The following is a 19,808-nucleotide window of genomic DNA, read 5'->3' on the forward strand; positions in this document are numbered from 1 at the left end:
TTTTTGTTGTGTTTTGCTTGATTGTAAAAGATACACAACTATGGAGGAGCTGGTCTGAGAAGTAAAATATGTTCATATGTTGTTAATATTCAGTGTTTTATTGTTCGTAGTTAATATTGTGAATCCCACTTTCTTTATTTTCATGTACATATTGGGTGTCCCATTCAGTAAAAAACTGTAAAATTCCATTCTGTTTTTTTGAGGTGGTCTGTCATAACTTTTTTAGAACTCTATCAGACATTGTGACTTTTGGTTTTAGTGTTCCTGGAAAAAAAGGGACCCCAACACACATACTGTACAGTAAGTTTTTACAGCTACATGTGTATATATCATTTATACACACATACACATTGGCCCCCCAGACACTTTTTTTCTCTCAATGTGGCCCCGAGTCAAAATATTTGCCCAGCTCTGATGTATGAGGTCATACGTCACTATAGTCAGACATAACACCATATTTGGCATTGCTGATGGTTGTGTTGTTGATGGATGTGTTGTTGATGGATGTATTATTGATGGATGTGTTGTCAATGGTTGTGATGTTGATGGTTCTGTTGTTGATGGTTGTGTTGCTGATGGTTGTGTTGCTGATGGATGTGTTGATGATGGATGTATCATTGATGGATGTGTTGTCGATGGTTGTGTTGCTGATGGATGTGTTGTTTATGGATGTATCATTGATGGATGTGTTGTCGATGGTTGTGTTGTCGATGGTTGTGTTGTTGATGGATGTGATGTTGATGGTTCTGTTGTTGATGGATGTGTTGTTGATGGATGTGATGTCGATAGTTCTGTTGTTGATAGTTGTAATGTCGATGGTTCTGTTGTTGATGGTTGTGATGTTGATGGTTGTGTTGTTGATGGATGTGTTGTTGATGGATGTTTTATTGATGGATGTGTTGTCGATGGTTGTGATGTCGATGGTTCTGTTGTTGATAGTTACTGTGTCGATGGTTGTGTTCTTGATGGGTGTATTATTGATGGATGTGTTGTTGACGGTTGTGTTGTTGTTTCTGGTGTTGATGGTTTTGTTAATGTTTGTGTTGTTAATGGTTCTGTTGTTTATGGTTTTGTCGATGGTTGTGTTGTTGATGGATGTATTATTGATGGATGTGTTGTCAATGGTTGTGATGTGGATGGTTCTGTTGTTGATGGTTGTGTTGTTGATGGTTGTATTATTGATGGATCTGTTGTTGATGGATGTGTTGTTGATGGTTGTGATGTCGATGGTTGTGTTGTTGATTGTTGTGTTGTCGATGGTTGTGTTGATGATGGTTGTGTTGTTGATGGTTGCTTTATCAATGATTGTGTTGTTGATGGTTGTGTTGTCATTGGTTGCATTGTCGATGGTTCTGTTTTTGATCGTTGCATTGTTAATGGTTGTGTTGTTGATAGTTACTGTGTTGATGGTTGTGTTGTTGATTATGTATTATTGATGAATGTGTTGTATATGGATGTATTATTGATGGATGTGTTGTCAATGGTTGTGTTGTTGATGGATGTGTTGTTGATGGATGTGTGGTTGATGGTTGTGTTGTTGATGGATGTGTTGTTGATGGATGTGGGGTTGATGGTTGTGTTGTCAATGGTTGTGATGTTGATGGTTGTGTTGTTGATGGTTGTGTTGTTGATGGTTGCGTTGTCAATGGTTGTGTTGATGATGGTTGTGTAGTCAATGGTTGCTTTGTCAATGGTTCTATTTTTGATGGTTGCAATGTTGATGGTTGTGTTTTTGATAGTTACTGTGTTGATAGTTGTGTTGCTGATGGATGTATTATTGAAGGATATGTTGTTGACGGTTGTGTTGTTGTTTCTGATGTTGATGGTTTTGTTGATGGTTGTGTTGTTGATGGTTGTGTTGTTGATGGATGTATTATTGATGGATGTGTTGTCAATGGTTGTGATGTGGATGATTCTGTTGTTGATGGTTGTGTTGTTGATGGTTGTGTTGATGATGGTTGTGTTGTTGATGGTTGCGTTGTCAATGGTTGTCTTGTTGATGGTTGTGTCGTCAATGGTTGTCTTGTTGATGGTTGTGTCGTCAATGGTTGCTTTGTCAATGTTTGCTTTGTCAATGGTTCTATTTTTGATGGTTGCATTGTTGACGGTTGTGTTGTTGATAGTTACTGTGTTGATGGTTGTGTTGCTGATGGATGTATTATTGAAGGATATGTTGTTGACGGCTGCGATGAGGTGGCGACTTGTCCAGGGTGTACCCCGCCTTCCGCCCCATTGTAGCTCCAGCGCCCCCCGCGACCTCGAAGGGAATAAGCGGTAGAAAATGGATGGATGGATGTTGTTGACGGTTGTGTTGTTGTTTCTGGTGTTGATTGTTCTGTTGTTGATGGTTTTGTTGATGGTTGTGTTGTTGATGGTTGTATTTTTGATGTTTTTGTTGATGGTTGTGTTGTTGATGGTTGTGTTGTTGATGGATGTGCTGTTGATGGTTGTGTTGTTGATGGTTGTCTTTTAGATGGATGTATTATTGATGGATGTGTTGTTGTTGGATGTGTTGTTGGTTCTGGTGTTGATGGTTGCGTTGTTGATGGTTGTGTAGTTCAGAATGTTCGTGTGAGGCAAGAAGACATTCGAAAGGAGTGCTTGGTCATGCAGTGTCTTTTTATTACAAAAAAGTTGTGTATAGAAATTGCAGTGGATGTTGTGTGTGGACGTAACAGCAGACAATGTGTTCCATTCATGTTGTCACATGACCACACTGGTGGTCACGAACACACAATAAAGATCAAACCAAGGCTACGGAAGCCACAACAGTTTATAGAACAGACAGAACGGGAGCTGGTCTTTGGGTTGTGTTGACACTGATGCTCTCCCTGATGCACGGCCCTCAGTCCTTGAAACAAAAGTCCTCCACGTTGTTGACTCTCAGCTGCTGCACCTCCTGGTTGTCCAGCAGGCGGTAGCTGAAGGACACCCTGTTGACAAACCTGCCGCTGGACACCATCCGCACCACCGTGTTGTCGCAGCCCACCTTCACGCGGGCTGTGCAAAAAACACAAAAACACACCCCCCTCAAATCTAAATGTTCCAAGTTTTTTCAATATACTGTGGAGAATGCATATATGTTTAAGAGTTATTTCTTTATTCATAGTCATGTTTGGATCAGCTAGTATTTTTCCATGTATACCAGTTTCTCTTTGTTTGCAGAAGTCTGTGTAGTGTTTTAGGCATTGGAATGTGAGAAAGATGCATCCTCCTCCTTATCTTATCAGTGTTGGGGAAGGGGGAGGCATTACTTTTTTTTGGGGGGTGGGGGGCTGTTTTCCGATTCAAGAAGTAGTTTATTTCCAATTGAATGTTAGACCAATTCGAGAAGCCGGTATGACTGTATTGGTGATGGGCTGGTCTCCTGAAGCTTCAGTAAAACTTGATAATATTCCTATTCTGTCTTGATGGTCCTTCTTACTCAGCATATATGTCATCGAAAGAACTTGGCCAGTGACTTTAATTCCCTGAGAGGTAGACTGGTCAGACGCAACAATACCCACAAACGTACATATTGCAAGTTGATAAAACGATCCACGGTAATCCGCTGAAAAATGGACTCGTATGACGTCATCTTCTCTCTTTTCTGTCCATCACCTGTCAGGTCCCACTTCACCCTGGTGAGATTCTAATTTTGCTATTCAATTGTTGAAATGTTCAGTGTTAAAAAACTAAGCACGACCCCTCGGCCGAGCCCCCAACATGACACGAGAGAACAAATCTGAAGTGTGTTGATTTCCAGCTGTGTTCTTAAATAGTCACATGTCAAATTCCCTTGTTGTCTTGAGATCATGAATGGAGAATAGTGCACGTTAATATAGAGTCATTTGTTTTTTTATTCCAGAAAATACACTGTAAACATGTTCGTATTTTTATTTTATTTTATTTTTGTTGTTGTCCTGTCCAGCTTCTCACGCAAATCATATAGTTGATGTAGATGCCCATATCGGAGCAACATCAGCAAATAGGATGTGTACAAATATGATGGTAAAAGTGATAGCAAAGAAGCAATTAGTGAAATAAATAATACAGAAATGACGATGAGCATTATTACACTACAAATGGATCAATACAAATACCAATAGAAATAGCGCTATTGATAATGAACAATACCAATAATTGACCTCTATTATCAACAATACAGTTGTTCAAATGCAACAATACATATACGTAATGATAACTAGAGATACAAAAGAATGCAGAAAAATTGAGGCGAAGAAAGAGAAGCAACCTATATTAACCTTGTAGATTGTTATAGTAACAATAGGTTAAGCTTTGTCAGTGTGCCATGTGTTACCCAGTTTCCCCTAGGGCAACAACGTTAATGTATGTTTGATGAAACGTGATTATGTGCATGAGTGTATGCATGTATATGTACTTGTATATGTACAGAATGTGTATATGTATGTTTTTTTTTTATTAATGTCAAAGAAAAAAATGTAAATATAAGTGAAAAAGACCATTTGTACTTGTAAAGTAGTCGTGTTTTCATTGGGGTTTTTTTTTCAGCCTAATTGTAATAAAGTGATTGTTTTTTATACGCAAACATCTTTTTGGGGGGTTTTCCTTTAGTTCCTTTGTGAGTGCCCAAAAAAAATGAAATAATAATAATAATAAGAAATAAAAAAATAAAAATAATAAAAAACTTTTTTTTTTTAATTTTTATAAACCTTTTTTTTTTTTATAAATTTCAACATTTACAAACACTTGAGAAATAATAATCAAAGTAAGTACAAAAACAGTACAAAACAGCGCATATATATATATATATATATATATATATATATATATATATATATATATATATATATATATATATATATATATACATATATATATATATATATATATATATATATATATATATATATATATATATATATATATATATATATATACATATATATATATATATATACACACATATATATATATATATATATATATATATAACAAAGTGCAAAGCCATAGCACAGCATAATCTTTTTCACAGCCTTTTGGTTGTTAGAGGTAGAGAGTGTTTTAACGTAGAATTCTCATTCTTTTTTAAAGGCACAAAAAATAGGTCGGGTATTGAGAAACTTACATATATGAATATAAAACTTAGCCAATAATATAATGAGGTTGCAAAGGTAAAATTCCTTTTCAAATTGTTTTTCATACAGTGTAAATCCAAATAGCAATAATAAATAAAAACCTGTCAGATCCCACCATACTTGCCAACCTTGAGACCTCCGATTTCGGGAGGTGGGGGGGCGTGGTTAAGAGGGGAGGAGTATATTGACAGCTAGAATTCACCAAGTCAAGTATACAAGTATACATACATACATACATATATATATATATATATATATATATATATATATATATATATATATATATATATATATATATATATATATATATATATATATATATGTATATATATATATATATATATATATATATATATATATCTACATCCTGAAAGTATGCAAACAAAACTGTGTTTAGATAATTGATACTTCAAACTTGCATAAATAAATCTTAAGGAATATAACATAACTTGGCTTCTGAGATCTTCAAAATGTAATGAATAAAATGCTAAAGTTGTTGATAAACAAGCAATTATTTTAATAATTAAATATGGTCATTTTAAATGAATTATTATGATCATTTAAAATTAATGATTTCAAATATGTTTATTTTAATGTATAATTCTATGGCTGGATGTAATAAGGAGTCAGAAAAAATAAATAAAAATACAATTAATTTTGATGTTTTTAGCAAAATATAGTAAAAATGTATTTATTTTTTATTTTTTTTAATTGATAAATATATTTATTTTTAGGTAAGATAAACATAATAATACAATGTATCTCTAGTCTGGATGATTTAGTTCTTGTCACCCTGTTGTCCTCCCGTCATGACAAAAGGCTGTCCTCACTCAGGTCCGCATGGAGCTGGAGGGGGCGTGGCCTCCAGCTCCGGCTGAAAATCGGGAGATTTTCGGGAGAATATTTGTCCCGGGAGGTTTTTCGGGTGAGGCGCTGAATTTCGGGAGTCTCCCGGAAAATTCGGGAGGGTTGGCAAGTATGGTACAGATGTGCACATTTCTCCTCACTGAACCACATTGAATTCTGTCTCTGCTTGATTCTTTGCCTCTTGTCTTGTTTAATAGATGTCATCAGTGTTTGAACCTGACACATCCAATTCCAAATGAGCTAATATTTGCAAAAAAAAATAGCAAACTTTACCAGTGTGAACGTTAAATATCTTGTCTTTGCAGTCTATTCAATTGAATATAAGTTGAAAAGGATTAACAAATCATTGTATTCTGTTTTTATTTACTAGTTACGTGACAACTTCACTGCTTTTGGGGTTTGTACTACACAAACATTAGAAGACCAAACACTAAAAAGTATGTAAGTAAGTCATAAAGAAAAGGCTGTCCTCACTCAGGTCCGCATGGAGCTGGAGGGGGCGTGGCCTCCAGCTCCGGCTGAAAATCGGGAGATTTTCGGGAGAATATTTGTCCCGGGAGGTTTTCGGGAGAGGCGCTGAATTTCGGGAGTCTCCCGGAAAATTCGGGAGGGTTGGCAAGTATGGATCCCACACACAAACACACCCCTGCCCCCTCACTAAAACCAGTGTTGACCAATTAAAAACGAGACAAAAAGTTGTAATCCAATCACATTTGAAATCGTCACATAAATGGGTGGGACAAGTTCAAAGAATACATCCAATCACAGTGCTTGAATAGCCGACACTCTGACAGAGGGCGGGAGTTCGCGACGAAGGTGGGCCAATCAGAGGCGTTTCTTTCTGAGACCAGGAAGTGTAAATTGAACGTCTCACCGGCAGCGCCAAAACTAAAAAGGTGTGGATTTTGTTTCTACGTCGTACGTGAACACCTGGGATGAAGACAATGGGACACTTTTTATTTCGACGCTATGTGACGATATCGACACAACTGTAAGTTAAAGCTGCTTCGGGCGTTCTGTCCAAATGAGGAGTTGCCATTTCTGTTTAAAACGCTGATGAAAACAATTACGTCATCTATCATCATTAGCAGGTGTGTACATGCTGACTGCTCAGAGCACACAACGAAATAAATACAATGTAAAAGTTCTCTGTTAGTTGGTAGAGTAAAACACAACTTGAGAAAAAAAGAGTGGAAATAAGTGTCTAAATAAGTGGAGAATGCAGAAACTTTGAGTCATGATGCAGCTGACATGACAATAAACTACAAACCCCAAAAGCAGTGAAGTTGTCACGTTGTGTAAATGGTAAATAAAAACAGAATACAATGATTTGCTAATCCTTTTCAACTTATATTCAATTGAATAGACTGCAAAGACAAGATATTTAATTTTGGAACTAAGAAACTTCATTTTTTTTGTTGCAAATAATCATGAACTTGGAATTTAATGGCAGCAACACATTGCAAAAAAGTTGTCACAGGGGCATTTTTACCACTGTGTTACATGGCCTTTCCTTTTAACAACACTCAGTAAACGTTTGGGAACTGAGGAGACACATTTTTGAAGCTTTTCAGGTGGAATTCTTTCCCATTCTTGCTTGATGTACAACTTAAGTTGTTCAACAGTCCGGGGGTCTCCGTTGTGGTATTTTAGGCTTCATAATGCGCCACACATTTTCAATGGGAGACAGGTCTGGACTACAGGCAGGCCAGTCTAGTACCCACACTCTTTTACTATGAAGCCACGTTGATGTAACACGTGGCTTGGCATTGTCTTGCTGAAATAAGCAGGGGCGTCCATGATAATGTTGCTTGGATGGCAACATATGTTGCATCAAAACCTGTATGTACCTTTCAGCATTAATGGTGCCTTCACAGATGTGTAAGTTACCCATGCCTTGGGCACTAATACACCCCCATACCATCACAGATGCTGGCTTTTGAACTTTGCGCCTAGAACAATCCGGATGGTTCTTTTCCTCTTTGTTTTTCGGAGGACATGACGTCCACAATTTCCAAAAACATTTTGAAATGTGGACTCGTCAGACCACGGAACACTTTTCCACTTTGCATTAGTCTATCTTAGATGAGCTCGGGCCCAGCAATGCCGGCGGCGTTTCTGGGTGTTGTTGATAAATGGCTTTCGCTTTGCATAGTAGAGTTTTGACTTGCACTTACAGATGTAGCGACCAACTGTAGTTACTGACAGTAGTTTTCTGAAGTGTTCATGTGGTGATATTCTTTACACACTGATGTCGCTTTTGGATGCAGTACCGCCTGAGGGATCCAAGGTCACGGGCATTCAATGTTAGTTTTCGGCCATGCCGCTTACGTGCAGTGATTTCTCCAGATTTTCAGAAACTTTTGATGATATTACAGAGCGTAGATGGTGAAATCCCTAAATTCCTTGCAATAGCTCGTTGAGAAATGTTGTTCTTAAACTGTTCAACAATTTTCTCACGCATTTGTTTACAAAATGGTAACCCTCGTTTGTGAATCATGGCACCCACCTGTTCCCAGTTAGCCTGTTCACCTGTGGGATGTTCCAAATAAGTGTTTGATGAGAATTCCTCAACTTTCTCAGTCTTTTTTGCCACTTGTGCCAGCTTTTTTGAAACATGCTGCAGGCATCAAATTCCAAATGAGCTAATATTTGCAAAAAATAACTATTCCTTCAATGAAAAAAGCTTCAGATTCAGTGCGGCCTCTCTCCCATGCACCTTCAGCGGTTAAAAAAAAAAGAGAAATGGTGTCAATGTAGATGCACTGCACGACTGCTTCTAAAATGCCCATAAAAAGTGGTAGATGTCTCCTGCATGTTTGAAAACATAGCAAAACGCCATAGGGAAACATGCATGTGCAGTAAATGGGTGTCTCCATGGTGATAGTACACGATAACAATATTTTGGTACCGGTACCAAAATGTATTTAGATTTTTAGCGCGTGGTATTTGTATCTTAGTGAATCAAGACCATACTGTGGCTAATAACAAAATTCTATGAAGAAGGCAATGTTACTGCCTGCCTAGAACTAGCCCTGATGAAGCTTCTTTTTTTATTTGTTTTTTTTTTTTACATTTTTACTTGGGTAATGACTGCAGTACTCACTGGGACCAGGAGAGGCGACACATATATCCGTGATGGGCATCAGCTTGGACGTGTCCAGACCATTTCCTCCCAGCAGTTGCACAAAATCCCCTGATTGGGACGCACATCCCAACATGGACCTCTGTGGAAAATTCAGTTCTACTCAATTCATTTTAAAAACAAAATGTTAAAAGTTGAAATGCACACAGAGCAATCCATGAACGACAGTGCAGCTATACTAAAAATGGATGTACCGGTAGATCAGAATTATTTAATTTACACAAATATTACTTTATTGGTGGGAATCATTCTGAAATATTTGCATTTTGTGTGTGTGTGTGTGTGTGTGTATATATATATATGTGTGTGTGTGTGTGTGTGTGTGTGTGTGTGTGTGTGTGTGTGTGTGTGTGTGTGTGTGTGTGTGTGTGTGTGTGTGTGTGTGTGTGTATATACATATACATATGTATACATATACATATTAGGGCTGCAACAACTAATCGATTAAATGGATTATAAAAATAGTTGCAGATTAATTTAGTCATCGATTCGTTGGATCTATGCTATGCACATGTGCAGAGGCTTTTTTTTTTTTTTTTTTTAAATTATTTTTTATTTTTTATAAGCCTTTATTTATAAGCTGCAACATTTACAAACAGCTGAGAAACAATAATCAAAATAAGTATGGTGCCAGTATGCTGTTTTCCCCCCCAATATAATACTGGATAGGATAGAAATGTATTTTGTCTCTTTTATCCGGTTATTAATCGATTAATCGAAGTAATAATCGACAGATTAATCGATTATCAAATTAGTCGTTAGTTGCAACCCTAATACACATATATATATCTATATATATATGTATGTGGATGGATATATATATATATATATATATATATATATATATATATATATCTGTGTTGGCCCTGCGATGAGGTGGCGACTTGTCCAGGGTGTACGCCGCCTTCCGCCCGATTGTAGCTGAGATTGGCTCCAGCGCCCCCCGCGACCCCGAAGGGAACAAGCGGTAGAAAATGGATGGATATATATATATATATATATATATATATATATATATATATAATTTTCCTAGCGTTTTTCTATCTTTGAAATCTTTAAAAAAAAAAAAAAAAAAAAGTGTTCTTGTCTCTCATAATGATTGTAAACGATAGGCAAAATTAAAAATAAAAGTGCCGTTCCCCTTTAAGAGGTTCCGCTTAATCTCCAAACTCACCTCAGGGTCAGAGAACGCTAATATTATCATCTCCTCACCCAACTAATGAGCACATTAGGGACAAAGTACCAAAATGTGGGCCAGCAATACTTCAAAGTACTCAGTCGTTCATTCCTTATACCCGAGAGGAAGCTCCCTTACCTTTGGGAAGTTGCTACGGAGCCCCAGGGTGAATTCCGAGACGTCGACCTCCACAGGGTAGATGATGGAGAAGCTGCAGTTCCTGTGCTCTTGGGGGATCACCATGGTGTAACTGCCCTCTGGTGACTGGGAGAGGACATTGCAGGCTGCAAGGGAGGCCAGGGGACATCTTTAATCCAGGGTCCAAAACAGTTATAGGGCAGCGTTTTTTAACCGTAGGGCCATTGTTCAGAGAGAGTATGGCCAACTCGGTTTCAGAGTCGGTCCCCAACATGGCGCCCTGTCGCCACGCGAGGGGATTTTGACCAATTAGAGAGAGTATGGCCAGACAATCTCCTAAATCTGGGGTGTCCAAATACGGCCCGCCGGCATCTTCAATTTGGCCTGCGAGATGATGGCTCGAGTTCAATTTCAACTAGATGAATGCTCCAATGCTGAAGTTGAAGTGAAATGCTGACAGAATGTAGTAATAGGAAAACCAGAATTTGGTTTGGAACTTGGGAAAGTGTTAGTTGGATGAGTGAAATGTGTTGATGTCGGAATGGTTGAAATAGGTTAAAAAATGTGGGAATTGTGCAACTTTGAAAAATGTTCCATTGATTTCAATGGGAACTTCCTGGAAATATGGGAATTTTGGGAAAAGCGGGATTTAAAAAAAAAAAATGATTAGGAGCATAAATGTACTGAATGAGCTGAGTTGATTGGTGTTGGAATTGTTTAAATCGGTCAAGAAATGTTGAAGTAGCAACACCTTTTCAATTGAAAAATGGTATTACGGAATTTCGGGAAAACCGGGAATTTTTAAAAATTGTTTGAACGAGCTGAATATTTTGGAGTTGGAACGGTTTGAATCGGATGACAAATGTGGGAATTGTGGAACTTTGAAAAATGTCCCATTCATTTCAATGGGAACTTCTTGGGAATTTTGGGAAAAGCGGGATTTTTTTTTTTTAATGATTAGGAGCATGAATGTACTGAATGAGCTGAATTGATTGGTGTTGAAATTGTTTAAATCGGTCAAGAAATGTTGAAGTAGCAACACTTTTTCAATTGAAAAATGGTATTACGGAATTTCGGGAAAACCGGGAATTTTTAAAAATTGTTTGAACAAGCTGAATATTTGGAGTTGGAACGGTTTGAATCGGATGAAAAATGTGGGAATTGTGGAACTTTGAAAAATGTCCCATTCATTTCAATGGGAACTTCCTGGGAAAAGCGGGACTTTTTTGGAAAATGTTAAAAGATTTGAATGTTCAGAATGAGTTGAAATGGTTGGTGTTGGAATTTTTCAAATAGATTGAGAAATGTTGAAGCAGCAACATTTTTAATTGAGAAATGGTATTAAGGAATTCCTGGAAGTTTAGGAAAACCGGGATTTTTTCCAGTTCGAAAAACAACTTTGTTTTTTGTCCTGATTAAAAGGAATGTTTGGACGGTGGAACGGTTGAAGTGGGTTGAAAAATGTGGAAGGAGTAGTCGCCAGAATAAAGGGTTTGAAAAAACGGGAAATCTGGGAATTCCTGGAATATATTTGAACTTGGAAAAATGATAGTTTGAATTTACAGGATGAGTGGAATATGTTGAAGGTGGAATGGTTTGAATCGGTTGAAAAATGTGAAAATGGTGGAAGTTTGAAAAATGTTCCATTCATTTCAATGGAAATTTCCTGGAAATTTGGGAATTTCGGGAAAAGCAGGATTTAAAAAAATTTATTAGGAGTATGAATGTACTGAATGAGCTGAATTGATTGGTGTTGGATTTGTTTAAATCGGTCAAGAAATGTTGAAGTAGCAACACTTTTTCAATTGAAAAATGGTATTACAGAATTTCGGGAAAACCGGGATTTAAAAAAAAAATTGTTTGAACAAGCTGAATATTTTGGAGTTGGAACGGTTTGAATCGGATGAAAAATGTGGGAATTGTGGAACTTTGAAAAATGTCCCATTCATTTCAATGGGAATTTCATGGAAATTTTTGGAAAAGCGGGATTTTTTTTGAAAATGTTAAAAGATTTGAATGTTCAGAATGGGTTGAAATGGTTGGTGTTGGAACTTTTCAAATAGGTTTAGAAATGTTGAAGTAGCAACATTTTTAATTGAGAAATGGTATTAAGGAATTCCTGGAATTTAGGGAAAACCAGGAATTTGGGGGAAAATGTTAAAAGATTTGAATATTCAGAATGGGTTGAAATGGTTGGTGTTTGAATTTTTCAAAAAAGTTGAGAAATGTTGAAGTAGCAACATTTTTAATTGAGAAATGGTATTAAGGAATTCCTGGAATTTTGGGAAAACCGGGAATTTTCCCAGTTCGAAAAACAACTTTGTTTTCTGTCCTGATTAAGAGGAATGTTTGGACAGTGGAACGGTTGAAATATGTAGAAGGAGTAGTCGCCAGAATAAAGGGTTTGAAAAAATGGGAAATCTGGGAATTCCTGGAATATATTTGAACTTGGAAAAATGATAGTTTGAATTTACAGGATAAGTGGAATATGTTGAAGGTGGAATGGTTTGAATCGGTTGAAAAATGTGAAAATGGTGGAAGTTTGAAAAATGTTCCATTCATTTCAATGGAAACTTCCTGGAAATTTGGGAATTTCGGGAAAAGCAGGATTTAAAAAAAATTATTAGGAGTATGAATGTACTGAATGAGCTGAATTGATTGGTGTTGGATTTGTTTAAATCGGTCAAGAAATGTTGAAGTAGCAACACTTTTTCAATTGAAAAATGGTATTACGGAATTTCGGGAAAACCGGGAATTTTTAAAAATTGTTTGAACAAGCTGAATATTTTGGAGTTGGAACGATTTGAATCGGATGAAAAATATGGGAATTGTGGAACTTTGAAAAATGTCCCATTCATTTCAATGGGAACTTCCTGGAAATTTGGGAATTTCGGGAAAAGCGGGACTTTTTTGGAAAATGTTAAAAGATTTGAATGTTCAGAATGGGTTGAAATGGTTGGTGTTGGAATTTTTCAAATAGGTTGAGAAATGTTGAAGTAGCAACATTTTTAATTGAGAAATGGTATTAAGGAATTCCTGGAAGTTTAGAAAACCGGGATTTTTTCCAGTTGGAAAAACAACTTTGTTTTTTGTCCTGATTAAGAGGAATGTTTGGACGGTGGAACGGTTGAAGTGGGTTGAAAAATGTGGAAGGAGTAGTCGCCAGAATAAAGGGTTTGAAAAAACAGGAAATCTGGGAATTCCTGGAATATATTTGAACTTGGAAAAAGGATAGTTAGAATTTACAGGATGAGGGGAATATGTTGAAGGTGGAATGGTTTGAATCGGTTGAAAATGGTGGAAGTTTGAAAAATGTAATTTCATTTTGAATAGGAAAAATGTCCCGGTAAACCTGGAATTCTGGGAAATCTGGCAATTTTTGGAATTTGTCAAGCACTTTGAAGTTGGAACGGTTTGAATCGGGTGAAAAATGTGAAAGGTAGAGCGCGCCAATTTCAACACCTCCAAATTTGGTAAGGACAACTATGATTGAATGTTACAAACAAACAACTTGTGTGTAGAAAAAGCACAATGCTTACAGTACAAACACTTTGTAGGGCGCAACATAACACATTCAGCTTCCTGGAAAAGGCTACTTCCTGGTTAAACAACATACAATAAATAGTATGTTGAATGGTGTATGTTCAGGTAGAGAACATTTTAACGTAAACTAAGGCCCCGCTCTTCCAAAATGCGCTAGCTTGATGCTCATTTACACTGGATTTGCCATAGACAGGCTACTATTAGCATTAGCGATTTTACATGGCGATTTCAACACCTCCAAATTTGGTAAGAAAAACCATGATAGAATGTTACAATCAAACAGCTTGTGTGTAAAAAGCACAATACCTACAGTGCAAACACTTTGTAGGGCGCAACATAACGCATTCAGCTTCTTGGAAAAACCTACTTCTTGGTTAGACAACATACAATAGATAGCCTTTACCTAGAATTGCTATGATATGTTATGATTGATATTTTAGCCTATCTCAGAATTATTATTAGGGATGGTTACTTAATTCTGTACTTTTATAGGCACAGAACGAATTCCATCGGTATAACCGGGTATCAGTTTTCGTAAAATGAAACATTGCTATATTTTGACACCTTTGTTGCACGTGACGTCCCATCCGGTTGCAGGCTAAACACCGGCTAACGTAAACAATCAGTCAAGCGGCACTCGAGCAGCTCAGTCAAACTACGTAATGTCAGGTAGAAAACACTCAAACGTAAACTAAGGCTCCGCTCTTCCAAAATGCGCTAGCTTGATGCTCATTTACACTGGATTTGCCATAGACAGGCTACTATTAGCATTAGCGATTTTACATGGCGCCCTCCAAATTTGGTAAGGAAAACCATGATTGAACGTTACAATCAAACGGCTCGTGTGTAAAAAAAAAAAAAAGCACAATACTTACAGTACAGACACTTTGTAGGGCGCAACATAACACACTCAGCTTCCTGGAAAAAGCTACTTCCTGGTTAGACAACATACAATAGATAGCCTGTACACTACTGCCATCTAATGTCTTGGAAGTGCAACTGCATCGCAAATGAGACTCAAATGTGTAAAGAAAGCAAGACCCATACAAAAGTAACAAAAATCGGTACCGGTATCGATTCCCAGGTAACAGGAATTGGCACCGTATCGGTATCCCTAATTCAAGGCAGTTAAAGGAAGTGGAACTTTTATCAGGACAGGAAAAAGTACTCACGGAAGGGGTTGGCCAGCTTCCTGACCGTCAGGGTGAAGCCGCTGCCGGCGTTGTGCAGGCGGAAGAAGATCATGGCCACGTTTTGCGACGAGCGCACGCTTCTTCTGGCGGAGGCGGAGTCACAAAAGCCCACGTAGCGCTCGTGCGGGGCCAGCGTGTGGTCCTGGGAGCTGGGGAACTTCTCCCCCTTCATCACCCAGCCGTCAAACACCTGCAGGGGACGAAGAGGTCAGGACGACGGGGACCGCCTGGCGGTGGCGGCGGCAGCCTCACCGTGATGAAGTCTCCACCCTGGCAGTCGATGTCCACGCTGTCGTACTCCACGCTGATGACCTCGTGGGGCTCCGCCATGAAGAAGGCGGCGCAGCTGAGCTGGGGCTGCTCCGCCGTGAAGGTGAAGCGACCCTCCACGGACACCATGTCCAGACAACCTGCCACACGTCCACACCGGTTAGCTGCTTCTCCTTGTTTTTACGCTTTGGAGGCGTAACGTGTGTGGGTATTCACCTCCGTCACCCTATTGTGTTGACAGCAATTGTGGCTGTCCGACAAATATTTAACGCGTCACACCGTACGTACGTCAGAAAAATGGTCGGAAAATATAAGAGAAACACATACAGTTAGTTAGTTTTGTTAAAGACTGAATTGTCATAGGTAATTACAAAACCATGTACAAACCCCGTTTCCATATGAGTTGGGAAATTGTGTTGGATGTAAATATAAACGGAATACAATGATTTACAAATCCTTTTCAACCCATATTCAGTTGAATATGCTACAAAGACAACATATTTGATGTTCAAACTGATAAACATTTTTTTTTTTGCAAATAATCATTAACTTTAGAATTTGATGCCAGCAACACGTGACAAAGAAGTTGGGAAAGGTGGCAATAAATACTGATAAAGTTGAGGAATGCTCATCAAACACTTATTTGGAACATCCCACAGGTGTGCATGCTAATTGGGAATAGGTGGGTGCCATGATTGGGTATAAAAACAGCTTCCCCATCTTTTCACAAGAAAGGATGGGGCGAGGTACACCCCTTTGTCCACAACTGCGTGAACAAATTGTCAAACAGTTTAAGAACAACGTTTCTCAAAGTGCAATTGCAAGGAATTTAGGGATTTCAACATCTACGGTCCATAATATCATCAAAAGGTTCAGAGAATCTGGAGAAATCACTCCACGAAAGCGGCATGGCCGGAAACCAACATTGAATGACCGTGACCTTCGATCCCTCAGACGGTACTGTATCAAAAACCGACATCAATCTCTAAAGGATATCACCACATGGGCCCAGGAACACTTCAGAAAACCACTGTTACTAAATACAGTTGGTCGCTACATCTGTAAGTGCAAGTTACAGCTCTACTATGCAAAGCGAAAGCCATTCATCAACAACATCCAGAAACACCGTCGGCTTCTCTGGGCCCGAGATCATCTAAGATGGACTCATGCAAAGTGGAAAAGTGTTCTGTGGTCTGAAGAGTCCACATTTCAAATTATTTTTGGAAATATTCGACATCGTGTCATCCGGACCAAAGGGGACGCGAACCATCCAGACTGTTATCGACGCAAAGATCAAAAGCAAGCATGTGTGATGGTATGGGGGTGCATTAGTGCCCAAGGCATGGGTAACTTACACATCTGTGAAGGCACCATTAATGCTGAAAGATACATACAGGTTTTGGAACAACATATGTTGCCATCTAAGCGCCGTCTTTTTCATGGACGCCCCTGCTTATTTCAGCAAGACAATGCCAAGCCGCATTCAGAACGTATTACAACAGCGTGGCTTCGTAAAAAAAGAGTGCGGGTACTTTCCTGGTCCGCCTGCAGTCCAGACCTGTCTCCCATCGAAAATGTGTGGCGCATTATGAAGCGTAAAATACGACAGCGGAGACCCCGGACTGTTGAACAACTGAAGCTCTACATAAAACAAGAATGGGAAAGAATTCCACTTTCAAAGCTTCAACAATTAGTTTCCTCAGTTCCCAATCGTTTATTGAGTGTTGTTAAAAGAAAAGGTGATGTAACACAGTGGTGAGCATGCCCTTTCCCAACTACTTTGGCACGTGTTGCAGCCATGAAATTCTTAGTTAATTATTATTTGCAAAAAAAAAATAAAGTTTATGAGTTTGAACATCAAATATGTTGTCTTTGCAGTGCATTCAATTGAATATGGGTTGAAAAGGATGTGCAAATCATTGTATTCTGTTTATATTTACATCTAACACAATTTCCCAACTCGTATGGAAACGGGGTTTGTATATTACTTCGCTAAAAAAACAAATGATCGGAAATGATAGCAAAAATGCGTACAGTAAATTAGCTCAGTTGAAGACACAATTGTAGTAGGTGGTTACAAAAACACATACCGTAAGTTAGCTTTGTTAGAGACTAAATTGTCAGAAATTATTATAAAAACACGCATAGTAAATTAGGTTTGTTTAAGACTAAATTATGGCAAAGAATCGCAAGAACACGTACAATACATTTTATTTGTTAGACTAAATTATTGCAAAAACACATACAGAAAATGTGTTTTGTTATAAACTACATTGTCGTAGATGATTGCAAAAAACACGTACAGTAATTTAGCTTTGTTAAAAACTAAATTGTCATAGCAAAATAACAAAACCACGTTTTTTTAGAAATTTGTCGGAAATGATTGCAAAAACATGTAGAATGCATTAGGTTTGTTAAAAATGTAACTGTCAAACGATTGTAAAAACACAAATTAGGTTTGGTAAAGACTAAATTGTCGGAAAGAATCGCAAAAACACGAACAGTAAATTAGGTCTGTTAAAGACTAAATTGTTGTATGTGATTGCAAAAACACATACTGTAAGTTAGCTTTGTTAAAAACTAAATTGTCATAGGTAATTACAAAACCACATAGATTACTTTGTTCAAAAAGCAAATGATCGGAAATTATTGCAAAAATACGTACAGTAAATTAGCTCAGTTGAAGACACAATTGTAGTAGGTAGTTACAAAAACACATACCGCAAGTTAGCTTTGTTAGAGACTAAATTGTCAGAAATGATTGTAAAAACACGTCCAGTAAATTTGATTTGTTAGAGACTAAATTACTGCAAAAACACAAACGGTAAATTAGGTCTGTTAAAGACTAAATTGCCGTAGATTGCAAAAAACATGTACAGTAAGTTAGGTTTGTTAAAAACTAAATTGTCAAAGCAAAATAACAAAACCACGTTTGTTAAAAAAATTGTCGGAAATGATTGCAAAAACATGTAGCATGCATGAGTATGTGATTGCAAAAACATGTACAGTAAGTTTGCTAAGTTGACGTAGATGATTACAAAAACACGTACAGTAAGTTAGCTAAGTTGACGTAGATAATTACAAAACACGTACAGTACGTTAGCTAAGTTGAGGTAGATGATTACAAAAACACGTACAGTAAGTTCACTAAGTTGGCGTAGATAATTACAAAACACGTACAGTAAGTTAGCTAAATTGACGTGGATGATTACAAAAGCACGTACAGTAAGTTCGCTAAGTTGACGTAGATGATTACAAAAACACGTACAGTAAGTTAGCTAAGTTGACGTAGATGATTACAAAACACGTACAGTAAGTTAGCTAAGTTAATGTAGATGATTACAAAAACACGTACAGTAAGTTCGCTAAGTTGAGGTAGATGATTACAAAAACACGTACAGTAAGTTCGCTAAATTGACGTAGATGATTACAAAAACACGTACAGTAAGTTTGCTAAGTTTGCGTAGATGATTACAAAAATACGTACAGTAAGTTTGATAAGTTGGTGTAGATGATTACAAAAACACTTACAGTAAGTTAGCTAAGTTGTCGTAGATGATTACAAAAACACGTACAGTAAGTTTGCTAAGTTTGCGTAGATGATTACAAAAATACGTACAGTAAGTTTGATAAGTTGGTGTAGATGATTACAAAAACACTTACAGTAAGTTAGCTAAGTTGTCGTAGATGATTACAAAAACACGTACAGTAAGTTTGCTAAGTTTGCGTAGATGATTACAAAAATACGTACAGTAAGTTTGATAAGTTGGTGTAGATGATTACAAAAACACTTACAGTAAGTTAGCTAAGTTGTCGTAGATGATTACAAAAACACGTACAGTAAGTTTGCTAAGTTTGCGTAGATGATTACAAAAATACGTACAGTAAGTTTGATAAGTTGGTGTAGATGATTACAAAAACACTTACAGTAAGTTAGCTAAGTTGTCGTAGATGATTACAAAAACACGTACAGTAAGTTAGCTAAGTTGAGATAGAAGATGACAAAAGCACTTATTGAGGATGTTGAGTTGGTACAGTAGGTGAGAAAGAGTGGTCTGGTCAGGTCAGGTCAGGTGTGTCGTATGGCTACATTCCAAGTGGTATAGTGACTTACGCAGGGGTCTCTGGTACATGAGGAACTCTGCTGGCGTTTCCCCGCGCAGCTCCGAGTTGAAAAAGGAATACAGTTCATCCTTCAGGATGTCGTTGTCCTGCCCCGAGGAGAAAAGAGGGAGTCAGATGCGTGACGATGATGATGATGATGATGATGATGATGACGATGATGATATACCTCAAGGTATCTGCAGTCTCCCTTGAGGACGCTCAGACTCAAGAGCAGGATGAAGACCTGCTGCCGGAAAGTGTGCTCCATGTCT

At 37.7% G+C, this 19,808-nt stretch overlaps 1 protein-coding gene across 1 annotated transcript; it reads right to left on the reverse strand.

The window, feature by feature from the left end:
* Positions 1–2,605: 2,605 nt before the first annotated feature.
* On the reverse strand, positions 2,606–19,807 carry crhbp (corticotropin releasing hormone binding protein). The gene is made up of 7 exons (XM_061966283.2): positions 19,724–19,807; positions 19,547–19,643; positions 15,415–15,572; positions 15,142–15,352; positions 10,427–10,572; positions 9,073–9,193; positions 2,606–3,000 (listed from the first exon to the last, which is right to left on the reverse strand). The coding sequence occupies exons 1-7, from the start codon at positions 19,802–19,804 to the stop codon at positions 2,846–2,848; spliced, it is 969 nt and encodes a 322-aa protein (XP_061822267.1). The 5' UTR covers positions 19,805–19,807; the 3' UTR covers positions 2,606–2,845.
* Between the last annotated feature and the right edge of the window lies 1 nt (position 19,808).

This window comes from Nerophis lumbriciformis, linkage group LG11 (assembly GCF_033978685.3).
Source record: "Nerophis lumbriciformis linkage group LG11, RoL_Nlum_v2.1, whole genome shotgun sequence".
In the NCBI taxonomy this organism is placed as follows: domain Eukaryota; kingdom Metazoa; phylum Chordata; class Actinopteri; order Syngnathiformes; family Syngnathidae; genus Nerophis; species Nerophis lumbriciformis.